We start from the raw sequence: 22,145 nt of genomic DNA, 5'->3' as shown, positions 1-22,145 counted from the left end.
TCCATTCTTAGAGTTATGTATTATGGCAAAATTTTTTTTCTAAAACTGCTCGGAGCAAGAAATTCAAAATGGGCCACGGCTGGCTTAAAAATTAATAAAACAGAACTGTTTTTGAGTAAAATATTTTAGCGATCATCCGGACGACTTCCAAATCAATGGCAATGAACTAGTTTCGAAGTTAAAATTTCTGGACTCTTTTTGTAATCATAACTAATTTGAATTTAAACAGGATTTATGTTCTCTTTTAAGAGCTACAGGCTGTTTTTATTTTTAGTATTAATAAGCTAATTCAGTATTAATAAGCTTATATCAATTAATAACCTTATTAATTATTAATAAGCTTGTAATTATTCAATTATTCAGTATTAATAAGCTTTTATTAGTTTTAATGGGATATTGAAGTGGCGCTATTTAACGCCATACAGTAATCAGTTTATCTGTTATTTATTTTATATGTAGCACCTTGATGTTATCAGTTTTATCCTGAATTTGTTCTAGACGATACACTTACAACGTGAGATCAGTTTTAATACACGAAAGTTTTAATCAAAATTAGCGCAATGAAAATAATAAAATCCTCAACTATCCGCCCCAAATCCTCAACTATCCGCCCCTAAATTGAGAATAGTATTGCGTTACACTTATCAAAATTAACGCTAGTTGATTAGCTCGACGATTACTACAGCAATAAGAAAAATGCAGAGAAGGCAGGCAGGCGTTCAATACACGCCATAAATCATAATCTTACCAAAGCGCCTCAAATTAAACCAAAATTTGAGGCCTCGCATAGACCTGCTGGCTCTGAAACACGTAATTGTGAGTAACAAAGTACATATTACATATTCTTGACATATTATTACATATTACATATATACATATTACATATTCTTGACTCTTATACTATTCCACAATAATTCTTGACGAGTAACAAAGCGCCTCAAATTAAACCCAAATTTGAGGCCTCACAAGACCTGCTGGCTCTGAAATCCACCCGCCACCCGCCGGTCCTCCAGCTACGGCCATTTCGCCTAGAGTGTCATCTCTCTCTTTCAGATACAACACAGGCCTACATGTTGCCAATTCGAGCTATAGTTTACAACTCCGAAAGTAAAAGGCTACCCACGTTGTGAAGAAGATGTTTTCGAAACTAAAGAAGGTTGAAAATTTTTCCGATGACTTCAAACGCAAAGATTGAAACAAACAAGCTTGCTTAATTAGAACCCTATCAAAATGCATTATTCCTGTAATTTTTCAATTCAATTTATAGCAAGTCTTTACCAAATTATATTTTTATCAAGTCGTACAGTCTCTACGCAGTTACACGATTCACGTTTCTCAGGATCGGTCGCGTGCAAGTCGAGTTCTCACTACCCGATGGGTTGTACACTTTAGGCATGGCAGGAACACGTCTCCCAAGTCACGCGTCCGTAACATCCAAGATCTGAAGATTCCCAGCACCAAAACAAGACCCGAACTGCGATACATCACGCGAGGACCCAGGCTTCGTTGCGGCGCGTCGTGAGCGTGAATGCCGCCTGAGAGTTCACGCGTGGCCGATAAAGAAAACAAACTCAAGACGAATTCAGCGGTAATTGGCAAGCACAAACTCTGAGGCCTGACTCTATCTCATGGATGATGGCGAATAACTCGGTATTATGGCTGAAGATCCGGTCTCTGCCATAGCGATCACGTAACCGCAGTTCAGGATTCCGAGAAAACCCAAGAAACATCGGCATCCTTGTTTGTTGCCGCGACCGGCAGCGCAGTGACCAGGAATTTCCTGCACCAGCTGCACGACTTTGACTTGCCGCAAGTCGTCCTTCTGAAGTTTTCGCATTCATTTTCCTAGTAGAATATATCCCACGTGTAAGCTTTAGTTGAAGTTTGGGTACCTACTCAAAATGATGTTTGGAGGAATGAAAGTTAATAGAGGACTGAAAATTCTTGGAGGAGGTTCGGACGCGTGCCAGCAGAGCTTGTTAAAAATGACCGACGGACATTAGGAGTAATTAAAATGTGCATTAAATTCATCTCAAATCAGCAAGAGAATTTGGAAAGAGATAAAGCATGTAAATTAATTTTTTAGAGAGAGTAACTAAACACAACATCCGACGGCCCTAAGGGTGACTCCGTGCTCAGTAGAAAAAAAAATATGAACATTCGAGTCCGAGCGCCGATATTATATTTTCTTTTAGGACAATTAAAAAAACTATGAACTTCCTATGAGACTATGAGCGCTGACAATATTTTCTTATAGGACAATTGAAATCACTCTAAGACATCGCAGGGAGCGCCGGTGAGCACAAGACGCCCCAGGAATGCAGAGACGCCGCGTCGTGACGCCGCTGGGGTGCGGTGAGGGCGACGTGGTCACGCACGCAGCGTCGGGTCCTGCCCCGGCGACCTGCGCCCTGCGTCGCGTGTCTGGCGCTGGGGAGGTCGGGAGATCTCGGGTGCTCTTCCTCTTGTGAGGTCGGGAGAACTCGGGTGCTCTTCCTCTTGTGAGGTCGGGAGAACTCGGGTGCTCTTCCTCTTGTGAGGTCGGGAGAACTCGGGTGCTCTTCCTCTTGTGAGGTCGGGAGAACTCGGGTGCTCTTCCTCTTGTGAGGTCGGGAGAACTCGGGTGCTCTTCCTCTTGTGAGGTCGGGAGAACTCGGGTGCTCTTCCTCTTGTGAGGTCGGGAGAACTCGGGTGCTCTTCCTCTTGTGAGGTCGGGAGAACTCGGGTGCTCTTCCTCTTGTGAGGTCGGGAGAACTCGGGTGCTCTTCCTCTTGTGAGGTCGGGAGAACTCGGGTGCTCTTCCTCTTGTGAGGTCGGGAGAACTCGGGTGCTCTTCCTCTTGTGAGGTCGGGAGAACTCGGGTGCTCTTCCTCTTGTGAGGTCGGGAGAACTCGGGTGCTCTTCCTCTTGTGAGGTCGGGAGAACTCGGGTGCTCTTCCTCTTGTGAGGTCGGGAGAACTCGGGTGCTCTTCCTCTTGTGAGGTCGGGAGAACTCGGGTGCTCTTCCTCTTGTGAGGTCGGGAGAACTCGGGTGCTCTTCCTCTTGTGAGGTCGGGAGAACTCGGGTGCTCTTCCTCTTGTGAGGTCGGGAGAACTCGGGTGCTCTTCCTCTTGTGAGGTCGGGAGAACTCGGGTGCTCTTCCTCTTGTGAGGTCGGGAGAACTCGGGTGCTCTTCCTCTTGTGAGGTCGGGAGAANTATAGCTACAGGCAGCAGGAGGCAGCAGCATAAGCTATAGCTACAGGCAGCAGCATAAGCTATAGCTACAGGCAGCAGGAGGCAGCAGCACAAGGCATGATGAAGGCCCGGTAGCCGGCAGCCAAGACTGGCCGTCTCATTAACATGTACTGCAGGCCGCCGCCGGCAACACCCTACCAGAAGTTGTAGCTCGTCAACCCTGGCCGACCGTCGCCCTGTCTGTAGTACACGCAACGCATGTCTCAGCGAGAACCACACTCCTGGTTCTTCATATCTTTCAGCCAGTCAAAACCTTAACTCTTCTAACAAATTGTGAAAAATTATTCATTTATTTAAGACATAACCTTGTATGTAAGAATTTCATGAAGAAAAAAAAATTGTCATTTATTAAAGACATAACCTGGGACGTAAGAATTTCAGGGAGAACGATATAAATCTTGTCACTGCACAAATAGCAAATCGATCAATTTCATTTGTCGTGCCGAAATCGCGGAATTGACGATTCTATGGAATCGGCAGCTGGTTCGCCGAATCTGTAGAATCAGCATTTCTATACTATAGGAATCTGGGGTTAGGTCAGTCAGTCCTGTTCTTTATTTTAGTATTTAAATAAAAAGGAACTTGACCGAACTTGACCTAACCTCTTCTAACTCTAACTGTCGATTTATGTAATAACTCTAACTCAAACGTCCCATTTTCTGAATCAGCAACGTAATGCTGATGCTAAAGATTCGGCAAACTGGTTGCCGATTCCATATAATCGGCAATTCCGCGATTTCGGCAAAACACATTCAAACACAAAGCTACAGCAGGCTTCCAGGAGGGCATCGGGAAGTGACTTTAATCAAGTATCTAGTCCTTGACAAATGCTTGTGACGACGTGTATGAAAAAGCTAAGCTTAGAATATTCCCTTAAGAAGCAATACATCAACTGGGATTTTAATCTCGTCTTTAAGTAGTACTTCGATTAAACTAAATATTTTTAGACAGTGACAGGCTACAACATTTGTTTTCAGTTTCGCTATCTACATCACTCTGGCCAAACATTAGTAGAATGATAAAATATTCCGATGATATAATTAAAGAAATTGCATGAAATTGCATAATAAAATCGAACGATAACGTCACGCATCAGAAATAATCTAATAAGGTTTATGCGACGGAATGCAACTGCGCTGAAGGACATCAGAGCAGCAGAACATCGTAAGACATGCATGGCTTGCATCGCATTGTTATGCCTACTATTATTATGTGATCAATATAATTAGTGGCAGTATTATGTCGCGTCTCAGACAATGCGTCATCCGTGAGCGAGATTGTATGGTCGAAAAAAATACGTGATTAGTTCAGCGATCGAGTTAGTATTAAAACATCAAGTTAGGATCCTTGAATGCCAAGTGACAATGAGTTGTTGATAAAATGTATTATTATGAACCTTATTCGGATGTCACGTACGTTGTCACGCCAAGTTAAATGCTGCGTGCGGTAAGAACAGACTAAGGTAGTAGCTCCCAAACTGCGATACGCGCACCACTAGTGGAACGCAACACGTTCAGACTGTGAACTGTTTAATTTTTGTTTTCTAATCTACAAAAATATCAGCAGCCCAACACGAGCTAACCCATGGCAAAGATTTGCAACAGTTGCCACATGCCGTCTGAATGATCTCAGGAGTCCACCGTTAAATTTGAATAGTACAGTTACCTGATTCGATAAAAAACGATTAAGTAAACCTAAACAGCAGTAATACTAATCACTAACGGCCAATATATAGTATTCGTCGGTATTTACGTGACGAGTAACTGGTGGTACATCGTGACTGTCAGGACCTACAATTAAGAGCTCCTCGATTAAAAAAGGTTTGTGAAGCACTGGGATAACGGATCATGTACCGGCGGAGGGTGAGAGGAGGCACAACGCTGCACTCCATCACTTCTCATTGCACATTAATGTGGGAACACACATTAATGTGCAATGAGAAGTCCATCACTTATCATAGCACATTAATGTGGGAACACACATTAATGTGCAATGAGAAGTCCATCACTTATCATAGCACATTAATGTGGGAACACACATTAATGTGCAATGAGAAGTCCATCACTTATCATAGCACATTAATATGGGAACACACGAACGCGGTCTTGTAGCGCAATGTCGGCCCGCGCGCATCTCGGGCGCCTGCGCGGCTTGGTGAGCTCTTCACAAGTGCGGATTCCGAGCGTCCCGACCTTTCATGCAACTTTATCAAAATCACATTTCTACGCACCTTTCTCTTATTGCTTCTTGACAGGTTGCTTCTCTCGCATCTTGGTTTTTGTATCGAAAAAATTTTTCGCGAAATTTCAGGAATATTTGTGCATGTCTGGCGACTCTTTAACAAGATAGCACACTTTTCTGAATGCATCGTTTAACGCAGTGTTTACGATGAAAATCATTTAAACGAGAAAGTGGTGAAATCATTTAAAGGTTTCATTTTTTCTGTCTAGGAAAATACAAGTTTTGGTAACGGCAAAAACACGGTCATTTTCAATTAGTTGTACTTGCCCTCTACTGAAGAGGATATTTCACAATTGTAATTATTTGTCTCTTATTTGCAACGATCAAATCAATTGACGCGAAGTGTGTGAAGCTCTAGCCACTTTTCTATGTTCGGCGACACGCTTGAAGTTACCCGCCACTTTGACAGCAGTCATCGCTCGGTGAAAGCTGCGCCTGCGATCTTTTTGAACAAACACAGTAGTTAAATCGCGATTAAATATGAAGTATAGGCCGACCAATACGATGAGTTAAAATAAAAGAGAAACATCTTAATCTGATAAATATGCCTCCATGCATTCTCTTTACAGTGAAATTTCATATAGAATTTCAATAGTCAAACTGGCAGCAGTTCAGCAAGACCCGGAAACGCTAACGTAAACTGCGACCATTAACGTAAAATCCGTCAATCATGACGCGTTGCGGCCGCTTTGATGGAAAAGTCGACGTCGAACGTTACGATCAAAAATGCGCCGTGGAGTGAATGCGAAAGCTTCGACGACTGAGAAATTGGAAGCATAGCTTGAATCTTCAGATACCGCGTAACAATGTTGCTACCGATTTTTGGGGCATTGGTCAGACAATGTCTTTAGACATTTTCAACATCATTGTCGTAATAGGTCAAGAAATCCACGATTTCTCCCATAAATTTTGTGTTCAAACCAGAAACGTAGATATATTGTTCGTAAAATTTGTTATTTTATAAGTTTTTCGTGATAGAGAAATTTATTAAAAATAAGATACTTTAATTGATTCAGTACTGCGACTGAGGTCACACTGTGTAGTTCTCGCATCGTACCAAAATAAATAAGTGGCATACGCTGCCAAGCGGACGAATCATGAAATTCTCGCCATATACCCAACAAAAAATGCCTCTGCGAAGGACAAATCGCGTTGTTCTCGCCGCATACTAAAAAGAAAGTGAGGCCCAGAAGGACTACCAAATAGAAAGCACAGAAAAAAAATGCAAGATGTAGAATTTGGCGTGGCCGATTGCCAAGCCAAACTATGCTCGCATGTACGAGAGCAATGATCCACCACTTTCTCCATGTGGTCATAAGAGTAGGCCTGCGAACTTCAAAGTTTACATGTTTGTTGGTTGAATAAATAGTAAAATATAATATTTCATTCAATAGGTCTTGAATAACAACGCATGGACTGGTATTGATTGCATGGCAAACCTTCCTTTATATAAGTGTGCGGGAACTGCTTTCAAAGCTCCTCGTACAATGTAATTATTTTCTCACTGACCTTCAGAAATGACTCAAATGTCGTTGCAATATTCAGTGTACTTTTATCTGCGACCATTTGATTATGTTTCAAATAAATGTCGCCATCAATAACTTACTCCGGTTCGAGTTAATTCAATGAATTTGACGACTTTGCTTTAGAAAATTCTAAGCATTCTAGACAGCACAACTGATTCTTTGTTAGATTCTTAGCTACCAGAACCCTTTCTTTTTAAAGCTTATAATAGCCCTCGGTCAGTGCAATTTTTGCACAACGATGTTAGGTTTCTTATACCTGATGCTATACAGAAGAGCATACGAATATACGAGTCTGCAAGTTAACATTTGAGAGCCAGGACCGCTCCTGTTTCTTGTCCACGAGGAAAGTGGTGCAGTCTTATTCACTTTAAAGAAAGAGAGAGTGAACGCACATAAAAACGCTACTCGGCGACAGCGCTGCTGCTCAAAACGCTATACTTATCTTCTTTATTTACAACTACAAAACCGGTATGTTGCCCTTACATTTACCGAATGATGTTTCTTCCAAGATATGCCAGTATATTATTTTATTAATTTGTGACTATCAACAATAAATTAATCCACAAGTTGAACAACTGAAGAAGTTTTCACATTGTGCAAAAGATTATTTCGATACGTAGAATACAATATACTGCCTCTAAATTGAATAGGATGCCATAAAACTAGTATGGGAGAAAAATTAATAAATTTGAACAGGTTTCAAAAATTATGATTCCTCGTTTTCACGTCACGTTTAAAGTACCAAGCTAACTAACAGTTTCTATTGAATATGTATAGAATTCAATAGAAACTTACACAGTTTCTATTGAATTCTATTTAAGTTTAAAGTACCAAGCTAACTTACGGTTTCTAATGAATATGTATATGTAATTCAAATATGTAATTTAAATTGTAAGTTTAAACTACCAAGCTAACTTACAGTTTCTACTGAATATGTATATGTAATTCAAATATGTAATTTAAACTGTAAGTTTAAAGTACCAAGCTAACTTACAGTTTCTATTGAATATGTATATGTAATTCAAATATGTAATTTAAATTGTAAGTTTAAAGTACCAAGCTAACTTACAGTTTCTATTGAATATGTCACGAATGAGAGAGGTTTGAGACCGCCTGCCAGCAAGTGCAGCAGCGGCACGCAAGTCATCACGCCTGTTTGTGCGGCAAACGTGAGGGAAAACGCCAACACCGATGAATGCGCACGCTCATGCAGACCACTTAATGAATGCGCACGCTCATGCAGACCACTTAATGAATGCGCACGCTCATGCAGACCACTTAATTGTTGGTCTGCTGCAGGGCTGCATGATTAAAGGGCCCGCGCTGGTGAAACTTACAAATGTATGGACGAGTTTCGGTCGTTCTGCTCACATTAAATCATGCGCTGGAATGTTATCATCAAGGAACTTCTTCTTACTTGAAATAATTTCAAATATGTCAACGACTTTCGAGTGATGAAGTCTACGAATCTCGTCATGATAAATCATTACATCAAGAGGCAAACTAAATGAGTGAAGCCAAACTAAACTGTTAGATATTTTTACTTTACCAAGCTTGTGATTGATCAAAAAGTACTCGTGGAAATTGGTTCAGACTGAAAGATACTCGCTGTCAACTTACCTGCATCGCACCGCAATGATGCTCGGCATGTTCTGCCGTCACTTGTAGTCGCTCACACGCACTCGTAAGAGGTCAACTTCAAATCAACAAGAATTAATGTCGATTGACTCGAAGAGCACGACTATGCTCATGAAATTCCATGTTTTATACTATCAGTATCCGCGCACTGTCTTTTGGAAATCGGTGACCACTCACACTAATTCAAATCACCTAAGTCGGAAGCTTGTATATAAAAACTTGACCTACTGTATCGAAGATCTATTGATCATAAAATTAATTTGAATATCTTGAGAATCGGAAATCCTTTAACATTTTAGAGCAGAAAATAAAGTGTTCTTGCTTACGGGCATAAAGGGATCAAATTGCTCATCCATTGCCAAAAACTACAGCAGCCTGCATGCACTTCACGAGAGCACATGTGGTTGTAATGACGTTAGGCGGGTGCCAATGCCGAGAAGCAAGCCCAGTGCAGGATATGGCGCCGCTCGACGGAATGTATGAGAAAATCAGTGTATCGACAATACATTATATTTTAAAAAATCAATAGTCAAGCCATTATTGTGTCTATTGGTAGAGACATTCAAATATACAGGTAGAAATAAGAGATCATTTAAATGGAACTGAACACGATTGTCTGGCGTACACATTAAGCAGAATCGTACTAGACCATTTTATTTAAATTTTGAAGGTAACGCTATAATTCTGCATAAAAAGTTGATACCGCTGTAAAGAAACGCGCTGTAAAAACGCTCAGCCGAATGCAAATGTATAAGCGCTCGTGTAGTAAGGACACTTGCGTCTAATTAAACTTATTATTAAAGCAAGCCGACTGTACTGATTACTGAACAAACAAAGCGAGTTGGCTCAACAGAAAGCCAGCCTTCGCCACGGCATTGATAGATAAACTGGCAAGGTTAACTACCAGCTGATAAAACACAAACTAGGTTAATTATTGAACCGTTTGCACTTTCCATTTCTAAGCACGTGTTATGAATATTGCAGTGGAGCGTCGCAAAATCATTTCGAATGTACAAGTGTATATCTAGTCACTATCAGCTTGCCATACATCGATGGCTTCATTGCATTATAAAGTAAAATAAAACACAATGGTTACTTTTGAGACGCTATTGTTAGTTTTTGGCAAAAACAATGAAGTAATTTGTGAATTAAAATCGTCTCAATAGTTTAGAAATTTTCTGCATCCCTATTCTGATCTCTTTCAACAGAAAGACAGGAAAATGTGTACAATTCACGATGATATTGACTACCAAATAACGTAAACAGGAAATTCGGTACCTACCCACCACTTCTGGCCACGGAACGAATCTCGGAACACCCTCCTGCCTCGCCGTCATGATAGTGCAGAGAAGCACCGCTATGGTGACCGGCCAAAAATGACTCCAAGAAGATCGGGCTCACGCATTGCAGGGTTTATTTAGAAAGAGAAGAGAAAAAATAAGGAAGACTCAGGCAGCTCAATGAAGAGACAGGGGGTCAACGTTCTGCTCCACAAGACCAAGGCGCATGCTGGCTGCCTCTGGAGACACTGCATGAGCGCCAACCCACGACCGTTACTATACACAAACCTTATGGCCATGTGGACGAGTTAGGCACCCTAGTCTGAAGGGCAAAATGCATCATTAGTTCCAGGAATGTATTGGCATTATCTGGTCATGCTCAGCATGGAAGCTCTTGCATGCATCTGCTTTGCGGTCAAGGAACTCGTAGAGCATTTGTGATCACGTGGTGATGATGTATGTCTTGATTGTCTTCTAACTCTGAAAACTTCTTACCAAGTTAGCTTCATGTGCGCTTGTCCCATTTGCAGACTTTTGAAATTCTGAAATAAATTCAATCAAAGAAAAATGTTTAGTTCTCGAAATGAAATTCTAGCTTCGAAAGTTGCACGAAGTTGAAGTATTGCTTTTATTCAACTCAATGGAAGTTCAGCGCCGGAAAAAGTAGTATTCCCAGCAGAAGTTAATCAAAAGATTTAGCGTGGCGCGGCAACAATTCAAGAAGTTGATTCAAGGCTCGATTTGAGCGAGAACCTGCCGGAGATTACAGAAGAAGTCAATCTTGCAACCAACGGCTGGAGAATATCGTGACTCGCAGGCATGATAAGAGCGATGCAACTTCCGGGAGGCATGACAATCATCCTCTCCAAGTCGGAACAACCAAAATTTGCTAGTTTTTCGCTGATGTCGCGAGAGTTCATCAACACACCGACGTAACGATCGAGACACAATGCCGACTCTATTGCTTTGCACATTTGATATCAATGCTTTGATTCATAGTCGTTAAGGTAATAACATGAGTAATTAAGCTCCAGCCTTTGGATGGCTGTAGAAATACTTATTAGATGTGTTCCGGATTAAAAAATAAATGGTGTCAGCTTCACAAATCATGAGTAAAGCCAATCCAGCAAAAAGTAACTATTGCAAATAAATCATAAAAAAACTTACGAGATACTTTTATGCATTAAATCTTCTTTTCTCAGATACTTTCTTGCGCGTCGGTTCTTTTTCATTACAAGTTCATGACATTATGTGGGTTGAGGGAGAAGCGTTACGGTTTATGAGGCAAGCATGACTGGCATGTCTGCAAGTTTGCAAGCAGAAGAAAAAAAACTTATCTTGATCGTCTTACGTTCTTCAAGTATTAGCATTAAATTGCTCGATGAAGGATTTTTGTTATTTAACAACACATGGAGCATAAATGCGTGTAGTTTCTGTAGGAACAATCTTGGAGCAGAACAAATTAATTTGACCACAATTCTTTACTGGGCAATTGATTGCAGAAGACAAATAATCAGTAAAATTATATACATATTCTAAAATCGATTCGAAAAACCATCTTGGGAATAACATGCAAAACAGCTACACCACTTGTGGAGAGTGGCAGAGATAACAAGCAAAACAGCTACACCACTTGTGGAGAGTGGCAGAGATAACAAGCAAAACAGCTACACCACTTGTGGACAGTGGCAGTTATAACAAGCAAAACAGCTATATATACCACTTGTGAAGAGTGGCAGAGATAACATGTAACACAGCTACACCATTTGTGGAGAGTGGCAGTTATAACATGCAAAACAGCTACACCACTCGTGGAGAGTGGCAGAGATAACATGCAAAACAGCTATACCACTTGTGGAGAACGGCAAATTTTGAATTTCCTTGAACCATCTCAGGCCAATGACGTACTCGCGAAATTACGAAGACACGCAGCAAGTACCCCCAAGAAGGCCGGTAGAACACACCCACTGGAGGCCCAGCAAGCTACAGCGTTCTATGGTGTATGTTGATGTATACGGAGAGCGGGGCGGCGGCTACACGCTCAACACGCAGGCGTGTCCCTAGCATCACTCACAGAGAGCGTCATTACAAGGCCCTTGGTTCGTGAAGTCGTTCCAGCGTGAACCCCTCCCTAAAGCGCTGCTTTGCTGCTCAGCGTCCTCCAGTTTAGCAAGGAATTCTATTCGATTTTTATGCTGATAAAATTAGACACTGATCTTTGTACACATTTAAATGTCAGTGAATATACTTAGAATATTGAAATTTCGATTTTGCTGCACGTACAGTTCACTGCATTGACTTATCTTACTGTGAAATTTTTTTTACCGACAAAATGATGATTGATTCTGCAGTTCAACCGCATATATAAATCAGTTAGACATAAGGAACGTAGGATCTTACATTCAAGGGTAAATACAAATCTTCCATTAAATGGAACTCCACTTAGTCTCCGCCCTTAAAGTGAAGTTTAGTGGAGTTTCGGCCATCATCCGTCACTATAGGAGGATACCGGCACAGACTTTTACGGTTTTTCAAANCTGGATGTACATGTGGCGTACATACGGTTTTTCAAAGGGTATATTTGTGTGGCGAGGCCGCTGCACCGCTTGGTCGCTCGTCATGGTCGACACCGTGTCAGATGCAGCAGATCGACGTCGGGTCCACAACTGCGCCAATGTTTTGGTCAGTCACGGCTTAGACTTGACCTCTAGCCGCCTCCAACTCCGTGATAATCCATAATAATAACAATAACCCATGATAATAACACTGAAAACCGTGACGGGCATCAGCGAGTGTCACGCTCGCATGTATTGCGCAGAGCATGAGAGCAAATTCAAGATCATGCAACTCTCAAATCCAATAACTGGGGGTCGATCAATTTAAAATGAGTCCGATTTTTGAGCGTTTAAACATATTATGTAATTACGTTGGATCGCAATTATGATGAACAAATTCATGTTAAAGGGAATGATATCGAGAAACTAGCTAGGTACTCGATAATCAAAGCAAAACAGTCAGTAGCGTAGATACTGACGCGAAATTAACTTTAGAGAATGGTCCAAGATGGTGACTTTAAAATATCTATATTTGAGAGTCATATGTTCACAAGTAATCACTAAATTGAACTTCGATCCAGGTACTAAAAAGCGAGCAAGACCCAAGACAACATACCGAAATGCGTCAGTGCTGCAACAGAATCTAAGCGAAATAAGCAATGCTGTACAAGTGGGCATAATTTTTGCAAAACTATCCATTATGTTTGTGGCAGACCTCAGAGAGATGACCGACGTCTGCCTGACGAAGACGAATGTGTTTAAAGTGCCAGCCGGGACGACCGGTCCTGCGGGTATACCAGCCGTGCAACAGACACTGTATATGCTTACCTTATAAATCTGAGATAAAGCTCACAAGGAAATAACTTGATGACAGAAATAATATATTTCAGATCATTTATGATAATCACGGGGTTCCTAATCGATACAACCTTCATTTAAGGCAATAATGTGAAAATCTATGTTCTGGACGACAGCTAACATTTCGGAGCTGATTTGAAGGCACAACACTTTACACATTAGAGGGTGCAAGCGATAGCTAACTTGTAAATACGTAAGCAGCATCTGACTTGTTGAGTCATAAGCAGCAGCCGAAATGTGATGGAAATGGAGTGGATGTGGCGTGCTGGGGCCATACTTTCAAAATTCGCTAAGTGAACGTAAGTACTTACGCTCTATTTTCTTGTCTGTGATTGGTGGATTTTGCTTGAAAGGCCGTCAATGATTGGCCTTTCAAAAAAAAGTTGAGATCGTAAGTTCATCAGCCAATCATTGACGGCCTTTCAAGCAAAATCCACCAATCACAGAAAAGCAAATAGAGCGTAAGTACTTATAACGTTCACATAGCTAGTTTTGAAAGAATGGCCCTAGCAGATTTAGGAGCTGACAGGATAGCTACACGCGCTGCATTCAATTCTCCAGCACAACACGAGCAATCATCGCCGGACGATCCCTGGCATCAAGGACGCTCTTCTAGATATGCTAAATTCAAAATAATTCGCAATCTTAAAAGTTTCTTGTATCTAGCTTCTTTGTTTGATTGTACAATTTCATCAGTCAAATTAAAGGAGATTTGAAAATGTTTCAAAATATATGAAGATGTTCAGTTTACAATTAAGTAAATTCAATCGCTGCAAGCGGCGATTGTCGACAATCAGTAGTCCCAATCCATTAAGAATTTGTCATTGTTATAATACGATGAAACTCTCCTGCGTCATTCAGAGTCAATTCATGAGAATACATTTACCATGACCAAATTTGATGACTGAAGGCAAAGAAAACTAATTACTAATGTTGAACTTGATAATGAATACTTTCAATCATTAAAAAATATTGAATAAGTTATACATCAAGGAAGAAGTGTTTTGATAATATTTTTATTCCATTGACTTTACATTCAAGACATCTCACTCGTATATTTTGTATTAAAATAAATGAATTGTCAGACTCTCTTCAGCTGTCCTGAATTTCTATTTGGGTTTTGACGAAATAACATGGCAAAAACATTTTATGTTTCGTTTGCGTATGCAGGGGAGAACTTTGCACGGAAGAACCTGTCAATACTTAACGCTATTTAAGTCTCTTCAATTTCTCACAAGGTAAAGTTTTTTACGAAGAGCTCGGTGACTGCGAGTCTTCGCCCAAATTAAAAACATAAGAAGTCCACCCTATACATCTGTATTGGATGAATCGATGATGATCCGTTGTGAATTTCGCACAAGACTCGTTCAGTCACGAGACGATCAGGTCGTCACGTTTGTCATCTTGTACCCGTCTTGTTTTTTCTTCGCTTTTCATGCGTGAGAGAAAAGCTTTTAGAAGAGAAAACTTTCATCACACGCAAAGCATACGACAAAATTCACAATAAACTCGCACTGGAGTTCACTCTCACCGGCCGTACGCTGGAATACGCGAGGGCAACTGAGTCAACCCATACAAAAAGATTTTTCAGAAAACTTTCTCTTCAAAACATTTCAAACCTTTAGAAAAAAAACGATGAAATAGACTTGATTCTAGTTTAAAAGCTTAGCGTACTCTAGGTGTTTAGAACAGGCTAAAAAATACTTTTTACATTGACTCGTCCCCAGCACTCGTGCGAAGAGTCAACATGGTCGTTACGTCGCAATTTCTGTCATAGCGTCAGCGTAAACACAAAGGAGTTCCCGTGAACAGGCAAACGAGCGTGGCAGTTCTCAGCGTCACGAGCGCGGTTTACTGGCCGCTGCACTGGCAAACGTGAAGGCAAAACAAAGAGGCTCGGCAGGAGGCATCCACAAGGAGAGAATACTCTATATTTGAGAGAATAGTCCAAGATGGCAGCTTATGGAAAACTCAGCATGAGCCGTATTATCTAAAATAAGCTTCACGATGATCGTGGAACTTGGAATGATTGACTATTAATTAACTAAAGGATCCAGGAGAGCGTTGATCAAGCTTCTCCATACATTGGGAAATGACAGCACTCGTCTCTCTCGACTCGAGCGCTCCACAATTAATGCTAACGCAATCATTTACAGCTCTGTAAAGTTCTAACTTAAGACATAAATAACTTCCGTACAATACGTTATTTTATTAAAGAAAGAATTATCTTTAACGACATAATTGAAGGCAGACCCTTAAAAATTATTCTATGAGCCGCCGTGAACAATCAAATCGAAAATTTTGATAACCATTTAATAACAAACGAGAAGAGATGAGATACTAAATGAACATCCGGCTAATCTAGAGCCCCAGAGCTGTACAGTTGTACAAAGTACGATGAACTTTTTGGGTGATTAGAATAATAAAAACCACCAAAATCCTGACAAAATAAGACCTCTTTACTCTATACTTCAATGAGAGGGACCCGAGTAAGCAAAGCTATGACAACGTTCACTCAATTGAAGGTTTTGTTGTGAAACTGTGACGTTCTTTCCGTTCCAGTTTCTCAGGAGCGATACCATCTGAAATGCGTCTGCGTGGCTCCAAGACTGTGAAAATTTTTATTCCAAAATGTGGAAATAAAAGAAAGAAGTCATGCAAGTCAGTCTTATAAATGTTTCCAAAATCAATGTCAAAATTTGGGATAATGATATAAATTTCTTCGAACATATTCGCTCGTAGAAGACGTTTGTATGCGCCATACAAAGTCCAGAAATATTTCGGCATTGTCTCCATAATCGAGTTCATACAGCAAGCATACAACCTCAACTATAAACTATGATCATCGGTTAAATAACCAATGAGCCTACGTTTTAGAAGAAAATTAGATCGCTCATGCTCTAAAATTTAACTAATCAAACAAATTTTCTGCCCAACGGAATTGAAATTCTGGCAGTTTTGTTGTTATACTAAAAAAGAAGAAAGAGTTTTTTGTCCGTGTTGGGTTGCGTTACTAACAATAATTTTACGCAACACTCCACTGATAACGTATTTCTAAAGTTCACCATCTAAAAATGTCCACAAATGCTAACATAAAGGCAATGTCTCAATAGGCCGACGCTCCTAAAATCTAGGAGTGTCGAGGACTCGACCCTAATTAATTCAGGTGAAGATCTCGGAATTTACTCACCGGATTGAGTTTGATTCGACTAAAAAACAAAAATCCTTTTTAAACAAATGAACAGGAATAATTGAAAGGAAGTGGAATCACTCGTAAGGATACACATTCTCTTATTATTTTTTTAAGGAAATGACTCCCAGACCTCAATGCTCTAAGACCTCAGCTGGCGCAAGCAGAGTGACCTTTCTGCAGGTCGGAAAACCGGATGCTGCAACTTGGTGGAGCTTTCCCCGACGCAACGAAAGCGGATCGCACAATCTCGCAGTCCGCCGGTGCGGGTACGAAGCATCTCTTGCCATATATGAGCGTCTGATGCGCGCGCCGCCCGACCGCCTGCTTGGGACAACACGCTTTGAGTTGAAGCTTCCTGCGAAATTCCGGTTCAATTTAAGAACTTGTATTCAATTTAAGAAATTGTATTCAACTTAAGAACTTATTTTTCAGTTACTCGGATTCAGGTTATGACGAGGAACAACAAAGATTTCATTAATAACAATGTGAAATTATTTGCGGATCTCAATCCACTGGTTAGACGGATTGTGAAATATTTCTCAACGATTTCACCTAGAGTAAGTCGGCATTTGTGTGCTTTATCTCTTAATATGCCTACCATTATTATCGAGGAGTTCGCAAGAATTATCATGACGCATATTTTCTAATTGAACGCAACGGGTTTGAACTTTTACATGACGTCATCACCAGTACACCACATCTTTCTTCAAATAATTATTTTTTAAAATACTTTACCGAAATCCGAATGCACCAGCATTGTCTAGGCCGATGTAAAAGTGAGACCAGTCCACGCTTCAGGTCTTGAGAAAGTGAGATCGAGCCGCGTTACCTAATCAGCGTAGGTCTATATAACATTTCGATCACAGGATGAACTATAGCGGAGACTTGATGTGTAGGTTTAACATGCGAGATGCGGAGACAAAATATAGAATGATTCCTCTTTTGTTCTATTGCTCATAAATGACACAATCAGCGGGACTAGCGTTGGCCTGCGTCAAGACACTACGGTTGCAATTCTGAATGTAGGATGCAAGCAGCGCCTCTGCAGGTGCGTAAGTAACGAGCAGTAATACATGTATTCTCAGGGATACATGATGGGTCTACGCCTATTTTCAACATGTGGATACTTTTATCATCATCTCATCTCTGGTTGTTGTTGGTGTCGTTAATGTCAAAAGTTAGTCAATGAATAATCAAACTCAGATTTTCTATAAATTCTTTTCTTCACGCTGCTACGCGTTGAATTAACCCGTAATAAAACGTTTAAGAGGCCAAAGAACCTATTTATTTAGAGCCCCTGCACTCTGGTTTTGACAGCAGAACCTAACACAAAATCGAGTTCGCACGGACTATGCGAGACATGGAAGAAACGACCGAGACATTCGGAAGGACATGAGAATATTCGCACATTCGAAACTTTCTGCGATCACGTTAATGCATCTACCTACACTTCGGTGGATCTCACCAGTTCCACGGCTGAAGTATGCAATCTGCTCTATCCGTAAATGGTGGAGCTATTATTATTTCCCTAACGACACAACTAAAACGGCTCTTTTAATGTAATAGAAAAAAATGCCATAGAAACATGAAGTTGAGCAGTATTGCCAAATGAAATGAGAAAATATATAAATAACACCAGCAAGACAAATACATCTATGTCACGGAATATACAATGTCAAGACTCGAACGATTGCTACGACTCTCTCAATAGTGACAAGGGCTTCACACTCAATAAAAGTTTGTCTATTGCGAGTAGAAGCGGGAAAAATAGTCTCCTCTGGCTACGTAGCACAGCGTCTCGCTCCTAGCGAAGAGTTCTGGACTGGTCCTGCTAGTAAACAAGCCGGCAACCAATCACGGTTAAAAATTTTTAAATACCACTTAACTTGTCGGTAAATCCACCGGTGTGTGGGCAATTCACTTGTGAGGAAGCGTGGGAAGTGTGACTGCGCAGTCCTTACTGGCACAATCTCACTGACTTCAAGGAAGAAAATTTAAAAAGCCGTAACATGGAGAATGCATAACTTTATAAGGCTCATCGGATGATACTAAATTTTAATAGGGCATATTTGTAATAAGTTTTAAAAGAGGAATTCTCACACAAAATCTATTTTAAAGGACGCACTGCCAATAGAGATTTCGTTACTCAATTTGACGAAACGTCAATTTAGCTAATTTCACTCATTTACATGGAGCATTTCGTTGCTGAAATCGTCGGTGCTAAACTTCAGCTCGGAACACTTCCCTCAAACTACTGATGCTCAATAGATCATAATTATTACTTATTGAAATATTTATCAATACAAAATTTTTTAGGGTTTGCATTCATTTCTCGTGTATCGCAGTATGTTAAACTTGCCTTTAAAGCTTCAGAGACCAGAACAAGACTTCTGGAATAATTGTTTCCTCATCCGACTCAACTTTTTCGAATTAGAGTATTTATTTCATTAGTTTAAAAATTGTGCGCACGCGTTAAACCTGAGCTCAGCTTGTAGCGTGTATATTGTGGCGTGTGTGTATTGTGGCTGGCATTGTGGCATGTGTAGCTCGTATTACGTCGAGAGTTAGCGCTTTACGAGTTGCTCGCGCCACACATGTGTGCTGAGGCCGCTCGTCGTCTTTTTTTCTGGAATTCGAGGTCGCGAAAAGAAAATAATCCCGCTTTGTTTCTTGTGATGGAAATAAGGCCAGGGCAAACATAGATTATCTAAAATGAAGTTGATGTCAAGTTCGTTGGCTATGTTACCATGCGCAATGACAAGCGCCACTTCACATATGCTGTTCTCTTCGTGCTGCTGCGATTTTATCCTCATTTAAGCTTGTACTCTTTAGATCTAGTCCGACTTCAAGACTTTAAAAAAGCGGTGAGCATTTCCGCGCTCGGGGCGCTTTTACGTATTCCACTGCGAAGAGACGTCCATTGCGACGTAGTTAGACGCAAGCCAGAACTATTTGCAGAGATAGCCTTCGTCGACCATCACATCCTCCTGCCGCGGGCGAGACGAAGGCAAGTTGTAACGAAAGTGCAGTGGTCAAGTTAATGATATGGTTAGACTTGTTATAAGAATCTTCCAGAGTGCAGTGAGCTGCTCCTGACCGCAGTGATCAATATCATTTTCAAAGTGTAACTAAACAGACAGTTGCTATTCCCTATAACTAACACCGGAATTCAATTTTTATCAAGGACAAACTCAGTGACGACGCCGAAGAGGGAATCATTTATACTAGTACAATTATTTGTCGAGCAGCATCCGGTAGCTCAATCTTCGGAAGCAGGATAGTTGGAGCCGCCACTTTGGCATTTCTTGACGGTTGTGAATAAGCAAGCAAATAACGGTTCACGCAAGCATCATTATTAACTACGAAATAGAAAATCTTTCAACAGATTCCGAAGTGGACTACAGCCGATATGCACATTTCTCATTGAACAGCGACCTACATGGCATTTGAGGAAGAAATACTATGTGTGTGCCAAACTTTTCCAACGAGCTCAAGAAATTTTGTGATGGCCTTACGTCATAAGACACATCATAACACGCATCAAGCTGCTGCTATTTGAATGCTAAGCGAGCACTTCTTATCACAACTGCTGAGAGGAGAGCTCGCTGTCTCAACCGCACGCTTCTCATTGTTGTGTATCATCGAGTGAGGGCTTAGCAATAAATGGTGCGTCTAACAAACTAAGTAATGAAATCCAGTGATGAGATGATGAGTAATGAAATGATGCGCCAGCAATGGAATGATGCGCCAGCAATGGAATGACTAGTCCGGCATGAAATGATCAGCTAAAAATAAAATTATAAATTAATCGTCAAAATAATAAATCCAAGAATTAAAAAAACGAATCCAGTAATAACACGATTAATCCAAAAATGGAATGACGAAACCAGAAATAAAGTAAACAAAACTCATAATTCAGAAACAAAATTATGAATCAATATTCGAACTGAAGAGTTCAGAAATGAAATGAAAATCCATGAATAACATCAAAGTGTATGAAGAGGACCAAGTGATGGCCGTACTAGAGCCGCAGCTGTCGCCGGCATCACATTTAAAAATTAGGTGCGATGGCGTCACATCCAGGTAACGAAAAACAGAATATAAAACTACGCGTAATATCGAGGGAATCCACCATTAATTTTGTAATAACTAAACTATTCCGTTGTAGTTGGGTCGACTTGAGAGACTTGTGTCCTCAAGAGCGCCTCCCCTGTCCCTACTTCATGAAACACTGACAAAACTCGAGAACTGTATTATAGGATTCCATAATATCGTGATTCTGGGCTTAGTTCATTTGATATAGAGCCTTCAGTTTTAGAATGAACGCCTTACTCTGACAGATAAATAAGTTTTGTGCTTCACTGGCAAGCATCGTCTTCTGGCACATTAGCCTCTATATGACAGTGAAGCAGCGATGCATCCTCGTTATGTATAATACTAACAAACTTAACAACATCGGCTGACGCGTTAGCATTAGATTCAGTTAAACTTGAAGGACAATACATCATGAGCTGTTCTTGGGAAAAAATTCAAATTGATCATTAAACAGAGCCCAGCGGACCCTGAGTACAACCTTTTTTTCTGAGCTGTATTTACAAAACCTGAAGCCTAACCATTCGTCATCACTTGAGCCCAGGCAGCGCACGGTGGCTGCCACAGGCGAGTCGGGAGCAGATCTTACCTAACCTGTGTTCCATGACACTCACTTGTTGCGCACACCACTCAAGCTAATACGTCTCTTACTCACAAGACACTGATATAAGGTAATAATTAAAAGGAAACTGAAGTAGTAATGTGTACACATAGGTGCAGAAGTTTACTGCACAAAAATGCTGCATTAAACATCTCTGTTGACATGTTTTTCGAGTTCAATTTATCGGAATTAATTAGTAAACATGAAGCTGGAAGCAAGTGATGCCACTGCCCGTGAAAACGCTACATGCACTGCAGATCGGCATTTAATGCATTAAAATATAATGAGCACTGAAGCGTTAATTTTTCACAATGTACTATTTTATTATGAACATGCAAATATTCTATGTAATCAGAAAAAAACGATGATTATTATAATTAATAATATGCAGATTACATTACCTCAATTTATTCTTAATCCTGAAGAAAAAAAGTGAGAAGTGGTGTCACAATTTTCAAAGGAGGAACCAACGTAAGAATGTCACGACACACCACACACCCTCACATGTCAAGAGCCAACACAACACTGACTGAATCCTGCGCAGTGTTGCCAGGTTTTTTCTTGGCGAGAATACCAGATTGCCTAGCCCAAAATACCAGAAATATACCAGAAATTCTATTGTTCAAAAAGAGACTAATACCTCCAAATTTAATGAAACTATCCGTCAGAAATGTTGGTTAGAAAAAGAAAATTTTCTTATGTACTGTGCATTTATCTGGCTTGACGATAATTAGCTAAATTGAACACGTTATATTTTTCCCTCTCTTTGGAACATTTTGACACTTTTCTTTCCGGTGTTTGATTACATTGACACTGTTTCCGTTTCAAATATACCAGACCTAAAATATTCATACCAGACACCTTCTGAAAATACCAGATTTGTGAAATCTGGTGTAGAAATATACCATCTGGCAACGCTGATCCT

The 22,145-nt window shown here is 40.5% G+C and overlaps 2 protein-coding genes across 2 annotated transcripts in view; both read right to left on the bottom strand.

Moving 5' to 3' along the window:
* LOC108677066 overlaps positions 1-21,733 on the bottom strand; it is a 73,934-nt gene extending 52,201 nt beyond the window's left edge. The window contains exon 1 of the mRNA XM_018165217.2: positions 21,622-21,733. The gene's annotated coding sequence lies outside the window, so the exon portion shown is untranslated. The remainder of the gene's footprint in view (positions 1-21,621) is intronic.
* Positions 2,371-3,228, bottom strand: LOC108677057 (proteoglycan 4-like). The gene has a single exon (XM_018165209.1). The coding sequence runs from the start codon at positions 3,226-3,228 to the stop codon at positions 2,371-2,373; it is 858 nt and encodes a 285-aa protein (XP_018020698.1).
* Positions 21,734-22,145: the final 412 nt, after the last annotated feature.

The sequence above is a fragment of the Hyalella azteca genome, unplaced genomic scaffold (genome assembly GCF_000764305.2).
Source record: "Hyalella azteca isolate HAZT.00-mixed unplaced genomic scaffold, Hazt_2.0.2 contig15264, whole genome shotgun sequence".
Lineage (NCBI taxonomy): Eukaryota > Metazoa > Arthropoda > Malacostraca > Amphipoda > Hyalellidae > Hyalella > Hyalella azteca.
The sequence above is the reverse complement of the archived record's forward strand: the minus strand, read 5'-3'. Positions and strand labels throughout refer to the sequence as shown.